The sequence below is a fragment of the Amblyraja radiata genome, chromosome 17 (genome assembly GCF_010909765.2).
Source record: "Amblyraja radiata isolate CabotCenter1 chromosome 17, sAmbRad1.1.pri, whole genome shotgun sequence".
In the NCBI taxonomy this organism is placed as follows: domain Eukaryota; kingdom Metazoa; phylum Chordata; class Chondrichthyes; order Rajiformes; family Rajidae; genus Amblyraja; species Amblyraja radiata.
The window spans coordinates 37157396-37171354 of NC_045972.1; the positions used below are offsets into that span (position 1 = coordinate 37157396).

General features: G+C 41.4%; 1 protein-coding gene across 3 annotated transcripts in view; it reads left to right on the top strand.

Annotated features, from left to right (window-relative positions):
• The window catches only part of nup93 (nucleoporin 93), a 107131-nt gene that overhangs the window by 78339 nt on the left and 14833 nt on the right, over nt 1-13959 (top strand). For all 3 annotated transcript variants that reach the window (XM_033036175.1, XM_033036176.1, XM_033036177.1), the window contains 7 exons: nt 573-701; nt 2788-2862; nt 4813-4905; nt 5862-6001; nt 6382-6514; nt 12561-12718; nt 13258-13423. In XM_033036175.1, coding sequence (XP_032892066.1) covers nt 573-701; nt 2788-2862; nt 4813-4905; nt 5862-6001; nt 6382-6514; nt 12561-12718; nt 13258-13423 — 894 coding nt within the window. The remainder of the gene's footprint in view (nt 1-572; nt 702-2787; nt 2863-4812; nt 4906-5861; nt 6002-6381; nt 6515-12560; nt 12719-13257; nt 13424-13959) is intronic.

The following is a 13959-nucleotide window of genomic DNA, read 5'->3' on the forward strand; positions in this document are numbered from 1 at the left end:
TAATATAGGAATATAGAAGTTGAAAGGTTTTAAATTTAATGTTAAATCTGCTATATTTGAAAAAAGCTTATGTGAAAGATTAACAGTACAGATATAACAATTCTTTAGGGCTAGAAGCATTGTTTGGCAGTTTTTATTTAGACCACCAATAAAAACTCTTAGAGAGAAGGAACAAGTGTACTTGGGGTACTTTACAAGGAAGCAGATTTGCAAATAGCTTGGGATCATGTGAATGAAACAAATTTTTCTTCATTTCATCGGAGAAACCTGCAAGTCAGTCTGTCAGTGGAGGAGGCTTGATCAATAAGAGCAACATCAGGATTTCTGTATTTAACAATGCACATAACCACAATCCTGAAATCGGTGCCAGTTCCATAGTGTGTTGACAGCAACCACAGACTGTTTTGCTGTTTGGGATATACTATTTGGGTTTTTTTTTGCTGACCTTGCTAATTGATGCGATTTATGCTTTTAGGTTTCATTGATGACTACATTGTGATTTGTGGCATCTGACCAGTTCCTTTTCTCCATTTTGTGAATCAAAAAAGAAAACTTTCCTTTGTAATTTGCAGACATTTGCAATGGCAGAGAAATATCATTGGGAGTCCATGCTGGTGGAATGGGAACATGAGAAGCAAAAGATCCTCCATACACTTCTTGCATCTGGGGAAGATGCACTTGACTTTACCCAGGAGGCTGAGGTAAGTTTCAATATGGTACAAGAAATCTAGACTTTAGTCAAAGGTAGACAAAAAAAAGTTGGAGAAACTCAGTGGGTGAGGCAGCATCTATGGAGCGAAGGAAATAGACGACGTTTCGGTTCGAGACCCCTCCACAGACTGATGTGAGGGTGGGGGGGGGGAAAGAAGAACGGAAGAGGCGAAGACAGTGGACTGAGGGAGAGCTGGGAAGGGGAGGAGAAAGCAGGGACTACCTGAAATTGGAGGTCAATGTTCATACCGCTGGGGTGCAAACTGCCCAAGCGAATTATGAGGTGCTGCTCCTCCAATTTACGGTGGGCCTCACTCTGGCCATGGAGAAGGCCCCGGAACAGAAAGGTCGGATTCGGAATGGGAGGGGGAGTTGAAGTGCTGAGACACCGGGAGATCAGGTTGGTTATTGCGAACCGAGCGGAGGTGTTGGGCGAAGCGATCGCCAAGCCCACGCTTGGTCTCACCGATGTAGAGCAGCTGACACCTCGAGCAGCGGATGCAATAGATAAGGTTTGAGGAGGTGCAGGTGAACCTGTGCGGCACCTGAAAAGACTGCTTGGGTCCTTGAATGGAGTCAAGGGGGGAGGTCTAGCGACAAGTGTAGCGTTTCCTGCGGTTGCAAGGGAAAGTGACAGGAGAGGGAGTGGTTTGAGTGGGGAGGGACAAATTGACCAGGGAGTTACGGAGGGAGCGGTCTCTGCGGAAAGCAGCAAGGGGAGGAGATGGGAAGATGTGGCCAGTGGTGGGATCCCGTTGGAGGTGGCGAAAATGTCGGAGGATTATTTGTTGTATGCGATGGCTGGTAGGGTGGAAGGTGAGGACAAGGGGGACTCTGCCCTTGTTACGAGTGGGGGGGATGTTAGCAGAGTTACGGGGTATAGAAGAGACCTTAGTTAAGAGTGTTTTATATAGACTTTAGTCAAGTGTGTTTTATTGTCATGTGTCCCAGATAGAACAATGAAATTCTTACTTGCTGCAACACAACAGAATATGTAAACATAGTACACTGTAGACTTTACTTTAGAAATACCATGTGGAAACAGGCTCTTCGGCGCAACGAGTCCGCACCGACCAGCGATCACTCCGTGCACTTACACTATCCTGCACATCAGCGACAACTTACAATTTTGTACAGAATCCAATTAATCTACAAACCTGTACGTGGGAGGATACCGGATCTAGTTGGAGATTTTCACACTAATCAGATTCACTAAACTAGATATCATGGTCATGCATCTAATTTTCCCATATCAAATTAAGTACAATTTGTAGAATTAAGGAACTGCAGATGCTGGTTTACAAAAAAGACATAATGTGCTGGAGTAACTCAGTAGGTCAGGCAGCATCTCTGGAGAACATGGATAGCTGACGTTTTGGGTTGGGACCATTCTTCAGACTGATTGTGGTGGGGAGGAGGGGTAGAAAGTTAGAAATTAGGTGGGGGCAGGACAAAGCCTGGGGGGTTGTTGGATACAGGTGAGCGAGTGTTTTTGAATATTTAGCCTTGTGGAATAGTTTCTATCTATCTATGCTAGACCAATATGTCTGTGCTGTGGAGGAGCCTTAAAATGGTGAACAATATATAATTTTCCATACAATTCTATACCTTGATCAGTGGCCCCTAAATATCCCCAATAATATTTTTTTCATTTGAACGGCCGCATTCACCAGAACCAAGTTTAGTATCGAATCCTTTCTTGTTGGACTGGAAACATACTGGTAGGGGATGTTTTCTTGAGGGTACATCAAAAATTCTCCCCTCCGTGGCCCGTTATTTTTGTAAAGATAGTTAAGTTTCCCCAATATCACTGGCCTGGCTTTTGTACATCTCTTTAGTTTCCCAGCAAGTTTGCTCCTCCATACCTTTCTCACTCAATGGCAGCATATAATACCAAAAGTGTAGTGTTGTGTCCTTTGTTTCTTAACTGGAATAATTAAAAATGGAAATAATTAATTTTCTTTTGCCTTGTAATACTGTGTTGTATATTGGTAAATGCTTTTGATTTGACAGAGATTTACATTTAATGTAAAACATTTTTCATAGAATGATGTGTGGTCTTTCTTTTAAAAACAGCCAAGTTTTGTTAGTTTGATGGGACCACCTGGACGCAGTGCGATGGACAATGTTGAAGTGGCCTACGCTCGACAGGTGTGCAAGGGCTATCTGATGATTTTGTCATAATCTCACATTATCTGATGATTTTATCTTTTTGTAAGATTGGAAGTGTGTTGGGCTTGCCAAGATTTGTTTTTAAATTGCAATTTACCTTGCAGATCAATGAGAAAGTATTTACAGCATTAATAATTGGTATTTTTAATGTAAATACTCCTTTATTGAAGGATTTCATTTTTCAATTTATATCTTAGTAATGTTAGATTTCACCAAATTATCACTGAATTAAACCAGGTATAGCTCTATTGATTTATGTGTATTAACTTTTATAAATGAGTACATTGCATCTGTTTTCACCAAAGAGTAGGGCCTGGAGGACTGTGAGATCAATGTGGAGAATCGGCAAGGTCCCAAAGGACTGGAGAGTAGCTAATGAGGTTCTTTAGTTAAGAGGGAAGTAGAGAATCCTGGGATTTATAGGGCGGTGAGCCTCTATCAGTGATAGGGAAGCAACTGGAGAGGATTGCATGGGATAGGATTTACACCCATGTGAAGAAGAATGGGTTAATTAGTGATAGTCGACGTGGCTCTGTATAGGTTAGATCACATTTTACTAACTTGATCAAGATTTTTTGAGGATGTGACGAAGGTGATCGATGAGGATGGGGCAGTAGATGTCATCTGCATGCATTTTGGTAAGGCATTTGATAAAATTCCCAATGGTCGGATAATCCAGAACATTCAGATGCACTGGATTAACATTAACTTGCTTGCATGGATTCAGAACTGGCTTACTGATAGATGCAGAAGGTTGTGGTGGAAGGACAATATTCAGGCTGGAGGTCTGTTACCTGTGGAGATCCGCAGGGATCTGTGCCGTGTCCTGTATATGTGAGTGACACACGTATAAATGACTTGAATGTAAACAAAGGCAGGTTGGTTAGTAAATTTGCAGATTACACCAAGATTGCTGGGGTCATGGACTGTGAGGAAAATTGCCAAAGAATACAGCAGGATATAGTATAGGTTACAGAAATGGATGGAGAAAAGGCAGATGGAGTATTATGAAAAGCCTCGAACCATTTTCTCATGATGGGAAAAACGTATACTAGAGGTCAATAGCTTTAATGTGAGAGGGGGGAAAATTAAAGGATACTTGCAAGACAATTTTTTTTTTTTACACAGAGTGTGAGTGTCAGGGAACACGCTGCCAGGGGTGGTCGTTAAGGCAGATATGATAGTGGCATTTAAGAGATGTTCAGACAGGCATATGAATATGGGGAGAATATGGAATATGTGCAAACAGATAAGTGTTGGTCTTGGCATCATGTTCGACACAGACATTATGAGCCAAAAGTACTGTTCTTGTGCTGGATTGTTCTATGTTTGATAATTTAGCAAATAGTATATAAAGTTGGATAACTGTTAAATTGTTTTACATTTTCTTTGAACAATGTGCAATTTTGAATATTTAAATTGATGAAAATAGAAAAGTACCTAAAAATAAATGTCCACTTCTGCCAAGCCTGGTTTTATGATGACTGTAAGGCCATTGGTTTGATGGAAGGCAAGACTGCAGTTCATTCAGTCATTTTCACAGGCTGTCCATCTTTGAAATATGTACAAAATCTTCAACAAAAGTATATTTTACAGTTTCACTTTTAATGAGCAAGTGGCCTCGGGTATGACTCAGCAAAAATCGGCATCAAAGAGAAGATGGCCAGAAGAACTAAATAAATTAATGAATAATTATGAGTGGGATGGTGTATACCTCAATCTTACATTCAAGATCATCAGTATTAATAGAAATAGTGTGTTCATTCAGTATATTATTTTTAATGCTACGGCAATTAATTTTTGTGTGTTTACTCCTATATTAATTTACATTTATGAATTCTATTGCGCGCTACAAGCATGCATTATTTCCATATGAAGCTCTCAACCCTTAAGTCTGATATTTAATATAATCTTTTTTGCTTATCACAGATTTATATATATAATGAAAAGGTCGTGAATGAGCAACTTCAACCAAACCTAGGAGATCTTTGCAGTACTGTAGCTGAGTCTTTGGATGACAAGGTACAAAGACATGAAAATCTTAACTATTCCATTCATTTATTTTAAGAGGCGTTATCAAACATTGCAGGAACTGTTGATATTAAATTGTGCTTTTTGCAATGCATAATCAAATATTTTCACTTGAATGCCAATAATTTCAAAGTATAGTTTTTCCAAGACCGTTTTGTGGTAATGTGCAATCATTCTGTAGCCTTTGATAGAAAACGATCAGTGTTTCCTTGATACAACAAAAACAATCTTTATATTGCTAAGGAAATGCATATTTTAATTGCACTGCGTTGCATGTAGTATAAATTTGTATGCATAGGGTTCAACTTCACTTTTGTAGTGAGCCCCCTGCTTTCCCTCTGTACCAGCCTGAGAACTAAAACACTTAGAATGAGTTGTCAATGTGACAATTTACCACCAATCATTCCATTTATTAAAATTGTGAATAATTGACAGATTTTTATTTGGCCGCCAGTTATAGTTTTCAAGTTAAACTATATCTTTGCATTGTTGAATTGGTAATTGAAGTGTTAGTTTGTATTTTGGTTGTCAATGGATAGGCATCCAATTGGCAGTTTGCGTATCATCTGGGTTGTTTAATTTTGTTTAAATGTGCCAATTGGCGATGAGTACTATCCCTTCTCCAGCTGCTATTCGCAGTTCGTTGAAAGAAAGTTTATAATCTCCCTTAATGGAATAAAAACCTATGGCTGATAAATAATGTCTAATTAGGATGAAAAGGAAGAGACACTTTTGTCTGCTTGTTAATTCAATTGTGAATGCAGTAGCACAATATTGCACAGACTTCGATTTGGAAGAAAATAAGCTTCATTTCGGGTCTGTGTAATTCAGTGCATGGTCCTGCTGTTTTTATGAAAGGATTCCAGGGAGGGAAGTAGCCATCATTTTTCAAGGGCATTATTTGCGATATAACTGAATTTACCTCTTGGTTGTTTTATTTCTTGTAGAATGTCTCTGAATTGTGGGCGATGGTGAAACAGATGACTGATGTTCCACTAGTACTTGGCACAGAAACACTGAAGAGCCGTACCAGTTTGGAGATGCAGATGGCATTTGTGAAACAAGCCTTGTGTTTCTTGGAGCAGAGGTGAGAGGTGGCCTATTGAAGAATGATTGGTATCGTGTTGATACTTGCTTGGCATCTTAAGAACTGAACAATCCAAAATAATGCTGATGGCCTTCAGAACTGGTTGATTAGTACGGGTGTCGGGCTATGGGGCGAAAGAAATGGAGTTCAGAGGGAAAGATAGATCAACAATGATTGAATGGTGGAGTAGACTTTGAGCCAAATGGCCTAATTCTGATTCTAGAATGTATGGACATGAATTGTCATAGGTGATGGTTATTTACTCGGGAAACTGGATTTAATTAATGTTTGCATGAGGCTATGTGTAAGAGATGCATCTTAAGTTACAGTACTTATGTTTACAGTCATTGTGTGACCTTTTCCCGATTTCTCATTCAAAGTTACAAAAATTATGTAATGGCAACAGTCTATGGAAACCTACAACAGGCTCAACTCGGTGGTATACCGGGGACTTATCAACTGGTCCGTAGCTTTCTGAATGTTAAGCTGTCAGCACCTATGCAAGGACTTCAGGTATTAATTTACACTTGGAATATTGGAAAGTATTTCTGCCTTTTGTTCAATACTAAAATAAATGAAAACAAACTTGGCTTTTCAAATTCTACTATGGCTCCCACTTTTTCCTACTGCTAACACTTTGGTTGGTCTCAAACAGGAACAAAACTTGGAGATAAAGGGTCCTTGAAATAATTGCCCCTTTCTTGAGTCCCAATTGTAAGCATTTTGAAGCTCCAGGATCAAGAGTGTTTTACAAAGGCCAAGTCCCTGGTGCAACTAAGACAGTTTGTAGTTTAGATTTCAATTGGAGTTCATAGCGTTTTATTGGCCAGATGTTGATTGTGTTGGGAAGATGTATAGAAACATAGAAACATAGAAAGTAGGTGCGAGAGTAGACCACCAGGTCCGTCGAGCCCGCACCGCCATTCGCTCATGGCTGAACACTAAACAGACACACTTACCCACAAACAGTAGACACAAGACACAGAACACAAGACACTACCCTCCCCTTTATACCGCTATCACCCCTCTCCACCCCAAGAACCTCGCGATCTCCTGGGGGAGGCAAAAAACCGGATAAAAACCCAGGTCCAATTCGGGAAAAAAATCCGGGAAATTCCTCTCCGACCCCAATCCAGGCGATCGACACTTGTCCAGGAGATCACTCAGGTCTTACTATACTAACCATACCTAGGTCCATATCCCTGCCCTCTCCCCGTAGCCCCTTATCCCCTTGGCAGCTAAAAAACCATCTATTTTAGTCTTAAATATATTTAAAGTTTCTGCTTCCACTGCTCCCTGGGGCAGTGAATTCCATAAATTAACCACCCTCTGGGTGAAGAAGTTCTTCCTCATCTCAGTTTTAAAAGAGCCCCCCCTTATTCTGCACTATGTCCCCTAGTTCTAGTTTCCCCGATCATTGGGAACATCCTCGGTGCATCCACCCGATCAAGGCCCCTCACGATCTTATATGTTTCAATGAGATCGCCTCTCATTCTTCTAAACTCCAAAGAGTAGAGTTCCAGCCTACTTAACCTTTCCTCATATGTCAATTCCCTCATTGCAGGAATTAATCTTGTAAACCTTCGCTGCACTGCCTCCAGGGCTAGTACATCCTTTCTTAAGTATGGACCCCAGAACTGTACACAGTATTCCAAATGTGGTCTCACTAATACTGTGTACAGCTGCAGCAAGACCTCCGTGTTTTTATACTCAATCCCCCTAGCAATAAAGGCCAAAACTCCATTGGCCTTCCTGATTGCTTGCTGCACCTGCATACTAACTTTTAGTGATTCATGTACTAATACCCCTAGATCCCTTTGCGTTGCATTACAACGCAGCTCCTCCTCATTTAGAAAATAACTTGCCCTATCATTTTTTTTCCCAAAGTGAATGACTTCACATTTATTAGTATTAAATTTCATCTGCCAAGTTGTTGCCCACTCACCTAGCTTATCTATATCCTTTTGCAGACTCTTCCTATCCTCCTCATCCCCTACTTTTCCTCCCATTTTTGTATCGTCCGCAAATTTTGATATATTACACTTGGTTCCCTCCTCCAAATCATTTATATAAATTGTGAACAACTGGGGTCCCAGCACCGACCCTTGCGGAACCCCGCTAGTTACCGGTTGCCATCCCGAGTATGAACCATTTATCCCCACTCTCTGCTTCCTATTTGTTAGCCAATCCTCTACCCATGCTAATATATTACCCCCAATCCCATAATTTTTTATTTTTAGCAATAGTCTCTTATGTGGCACCTTGTCAAAAGCCTTTTGGAAGTCCAAGTATACCACATCCACCGGTTCCCCTTTATCCACCCAGGTTGTTACTTCCTCAAAGAATTCGAGCAGATTCGTTAAACAGGACTTCCCCTTCACAAAACCATGCTGGTTCTGTCCGATGAAGCCCCGTTAGTGTTTCTTTAATAATTGTCTCTAACATTTTACCCACCACCGATGTTAGACTAACCGGTCTATAGTTACCCGCCTTCTGTTTACTTCCTTTTTTAAATATAGGTGTTACATTGGCCATTTTCCAATCCACTGGGACCGTTCCTGCCTCCAGGGAGTTTTGGAAAATTATCACCAATGCATCCACAATCCCCACCGCTATCTCCCTCAAGACCCTTGGATGTAATCCATCAGGCCCAGGGGATTTATCCTCCTTCAGTCTCATTAATTTCCCTAATACCACCTCCTTGGTGATCTTAATAGTATTTAGCTCCTCCATTCCTACCGCCCCCTGTTTATCCAGCGTTGGAATATTTTTTGTGTCTTCTATGGTGAAGACTGATACAAAATACTCGTTTAATGCCTTTGCCATTTCCATGTTCCCCACCAACAACTCTCCAGTCTCACCCTCCAATGGACCAACGTTCACCTTAGCCACCCTTTTTCTTTTTATATAGCTATAAAAACTCTTACTATTAGTTTTTATGTTGTTCGCTAAATTCCTTTCATAGTCTATTTTCCCAGTCTTAATTAATCTCTTAGTTATTTTTTGCTGACCTTTAAATGCTTCCCAATCCTCTACCCTCCCACTATCTCTGGCTACCTTATATGCCCTTGCCTTCAGCCGAATACTATCCTTTATAGTTTTACTGAGCCATGGCTGACTGTTCTTACCCTTACCCCTTTTTTTCTTCATAGGAATAAATTTTTCTTGAAGGTTATACAGTAGACCCTTAAACGTACACCACTGCTCATGTACCGTCTTATTCTTGAGTCTGCTATCCCAGTCAACTTTGATCAGCTCAGTCCTCATACCTTCATAATCCCCCTTATTTAGACTAAGCACCCTAGCCTGAGTTTCAACCTGCTCCCCTTCTATTTGAATATGGAATTCGACCATATTGTGGTCACTTGTTCCCAACGAGTCCCTAACTATGACATTTTTAATTAATCCTGCTTCATTACACAGGACCAGATCCAAGATTGCCTCCCCCCTTGTCGGTTCGGTGACATACTGTTCTAGGAACCCGTCTCTAATACATTCTATAAACTCTTCCTCTAGTCTACCCTGCCCAGTTTGGTTTGCCCAATTAATATGAAAATTGAAGTCCCCCATGATTACAGCAGTTCCCTTTTTACATGCGTCAACTATTTGCAGATTTATGTTCTGACTAACAGCGTCACAGCTATTTGGAGGTCTATAAATTACACCCACTAGTGTTTTTTTTCCCCTTATTATTCTCTATCTGTACCCAAGCTGTTTCACTATCCTGATCCTTCAACGCAATATCCTTCCTCTCTATTGCCGTTATTCCCTCCCTTATTAAAAGGGCCACCCCTCCTCCCTTTCTTTCCTGTCTATCTTTCCTAATTGTCGAGTACCCCTCTATATTTAACTCCCAGTCCTGATCTCCTTGCAGCCATGTCTCCGTAATGGCCACGATATCATAACTATATATACTTAATTGCACCGTTAATTCATTTATCTTATTACGAATACTCCGTGCATTTAGATAAAGCACTTTCAGATGATTTTTACTACCCTTCCTTTCCGTTTTTGCCCCTTTTACATCTAGATCTTTATCTTCACAAATTCTGTCTCCTGTCACATTTTGAATTTCCGCTTCCCCACTGATACCCTGCTCTATTTCCTCTACCCCTGCCGTTATTACCCCCCTTGATACCTCCCCCCCGCTACTTAGTTTAAAGACCTCTCTACTGCCCTAGTTATATGATTTGCCAGGACCCCAGTCCCAGCACCGTTCAGGTGAAGTCCGTCCTTACAGAACAGATCCCCCCTGTCCCAGTACTGGTGCCAGTGGCCCAAGAAACCAAACCCATTATTCCCACACCAGTCTTTGAGCCACGCATTTAGCTTTTTAATTTTACGTACCCTCGCCGATTTGGCCCGTGGCTCAGGTAGCAATCCGGAGATCAGTACCCTCGAGGTTCTGCTTTTTAATTTATTCCCTAACTGCTCAAACTCCTTCAGCAGATCCTCCTTCCTCGTCCTTCCTATGTCATTGGTCCCCACATGGACCACGACCACTGGATCCTCCCCCTCCCTCTGCAAATTTCTCTCCAGCATCGCAGAGATATCCTTAACCCTAGCACCGGGTAGGCAACACAGCCTTCGGGACATGTTCTGCTGGCCGCAGAGAACCTTATCTACCCCCCGAATAATACTATCCCCTATCACTACGGCATTTCTTCTAACTCCCCCCTCTTGAATGGCCTCCTGATCCACGGTGCTGCAGCCAGGTTGCTCATCCCTCCCACAGCCCCTGATCCCGTCCTTACATTGAGTAAGAGCCTCGGTCATGCTCGTCAGGGACAAGGGCTGTGGCTCCTGCCGCATCTCCTCCTGGTTCCCCCTACCTGCCTCGCTTATGGCCACACCTTCCTTTCCTTGCTCACTGCCTACTGAATTAGTTAAACTGGTCGGTGTGACCATCCCCTGGCACAAAACATCCAGGTAATACTCCCCCTCCCTGATGTACCGCAGCGTATGAAGTTGGGTCTCCAGCTCATCAATGCGGAGCTGGAGTTCCTCTAGCCTCAAACACTTACTGCAGCTGTAGGGATCTTCTACATCAATGGTGTCGACAAATTCCCACATCTCGCAGTATTGGCACATCTCCTGACCGCCCATCTTATATAGGTAATTAACTGGTCCTGTTTAAGAATCCCCTACTGTATTGATACACCCCTTATTTATATAATCCTACCTCCTATAAATGGGAAAGTACTCACCCCAGCCGTAAATTACCTACTGGTTTGGCTGTCTAGTGGTAATTCCGTCCGCTCTTCCTGTCTGGTCCACTGCTCCCTTGCAGTGCGAGGCAAACCTCTTTGCCTCTGTTAGTCTCTGTTAGTCTCTCGAGCCGCGGCTCCGTCCGTCCTCCCTCGGCGACAGCACCTGTGGCACCGCGGTCGTGACGTCCCTTCCGTTCCTGCAGAGCCTTCCTGTCCTGGGCGGAGTCTGCAGCTAACTGTGTGCTCACGTCCGTTAAATCAAACGAACCTTGCTACTGCACACCCCAGGCGAATGGTGAGAAAGGCCTCAATCAGGAAGTGGTGTGCCTCAATCAGTCTCTGCAAGTGGTGTGCCTCAATCAGTCTCTGCAAGTGGTGTGCCTCAATCAGTCTCTGCAAGTGGTGTGCCTCAATCAGTCTCTGCAAATTAGATCAGTCTCTGCCTGCAAATTAGTTGTGCATAAAATGTAGTTCCTGAAAAGTGCGATTACTGGTGGAAATGCCATGAATCATTTGAGTGTGATTGTCATTGCCACTTCTATATTCATATGGACTTGTAGATTAAAGGACTTCTAGTTTAATATAGCATCACAGCTTGGTTTGGCAACAGCTCTGCCCACAAGAAAGTTGTGAATGTAGCTGAGTCCATCGCCCAAACCAGCTGTCCCCCACCCAATCGACTCTATCTACACTTTACGCTGTCGACATAATCAGGGATCACTTTCCCTCTTCTCCCCTCTCCTGTCGAGCAGAAGGTATATACGCTTGAAAGCACCTAAATTGGATTACCATTGTGTAGACGTCTTCAAACAATATTTTTTGTGCTTATTGATATTTGAATCATCTGGATGTCCAGTGATGGCTGGGTACAAGAGCTGTCAGGCTGCTTTACATTAGTTCATGTGTTGAGTGTAACTGGTAATATAATAATCTGTCATGGGAATATGCCCCTATTGCGAACCAATATTAATTGGAATGAATGAGCTAAATTTTCAAATTAACCTAATATCCTGAAGATTGGCAGTACCATAAAGGATTTAATAAAAAACCATCGTAACTATATTATTAACATGAACGAAGATTATAGTGAAGGTAAACACAAAATGCTGGAGTAACTCAGTGGGGCAGGTACATATCTGGAGAGAAGGAATGGGTGACGTTTTGGATCGAGACCCTTCTTCAGACCCATTCCTTCTCTCCAGAGATGCTGCCTATCCCGCTGAGTTACTCCAGCATTTTGTGTCTACCTTCGATTTAACCCAGCATCTGCAGTTCTTTCCTATACAAGATTGTAGTGAGTACAGTTTCAAAACAGTGATGTTTTTTCAAAATTCTCTTTGATTTTCCAGGATGGTGAGATTGAAGGCCAGCCAGTCTGGGCTCTCATCTACTATTGCTTGCGTTGTGGAGATTTAATGGCAGCAATGCAGGTGGTGAATCGTGCTCAACACCAGTTGGGAGAATTTCACAATTGGTTCATGGAGTATGTTCAAGGAGATGATAGGAGGTAAATTATTTGTTAAATTTTAAATTCTTTAAATGTTATTAAGGCATGAGACGAGTCGTGATTTTTGCAGAACGAGAAGGAAGAGCTGGTCTAAAGTATGTTTTAAGCATGTAAATTGAAAAACTATATTTATCCTCAAAATGAAAACACTCCACTGATTGAGATGTTATGAGTATGTGATCAGGTCCTGCTTAACTGCAAATCTCAAATTTTAAGAGTGAAAGGTTGCTTGTCAAATTAAAAATAATAATAATTTGTTCAAAATAGGAAGAAATTTGCAAAATTCCTTGCAAACAATTCCTTGCATGTGCTCCTGATTAAGCTGTCGGCAAAAGCCAGGATGATCCAGTATAGACCAGTATTGGCTTGGAGTAATATATTTTGTAACTGCAACCGATTGAAAAGTGTGAAAATACAGTGGAGCTCAGTTAAAAAATGTTTTTGTGTATTTTTGAATAGAATTGAGGAGGTTAACTTTCAGTATGTTTATTCTTCTTAAATCGTCATAGTGATTACTTTGCCTTTTGGCTTTTCCCCAGGTTACCTCCTACTACAGAGAACAAACTTCGCCTACATTACCGCCGAGCATTACGCAACAGCACAGACCCTTACAAGAGAGCGGTTTATTGCCTCATTGGTCGATGTGATGTAACTGACAACCATAGTGAAATTGCTGATAAGACAGATGACTATCTCTGGTTAAAAGTATGTGTGTTCATTTAATTATTTCCCCACTGTACTTGCATGGCTAAAAGGGTGATAGAAATCTCATGTTTCCCATCTGAGTATTGAATTCTCTGTCAAGGTCTTTAAACATGATCCATGGCTAATTGACAGTTAAAAATCTTTGGATATATGCCATTGCCATTTTTATAATAGCTTGCTTGAAGTACTAGTTGATCGGAATTCAAATGCTAATTTTTGTACGTCCGCATGGTGCCAAATTGCTTTTTCTTTGAATTTGCCAGTGACAAGTTAAATTAATGTATTGCTCCATACGGCAACATACAATAGGGTTACATCAATTATCATTCAAAAGGCCAAGCAAGTAATTGTTTATTATGAAAACTACCAGCTCTGGACTGCCGGTTTATCTTTACAGAGTTTTTTTTTAAAAATTTAAACACACTTGTTGAATGGTAGAAAAGGCAAGAATTACTGATCTCTAAAGGGAAAGTTAAAATAAAAGTTTAAGAAAGAACTGCAGATGCTGGAGACAAAAAATGCTGGAGAAACTCAGC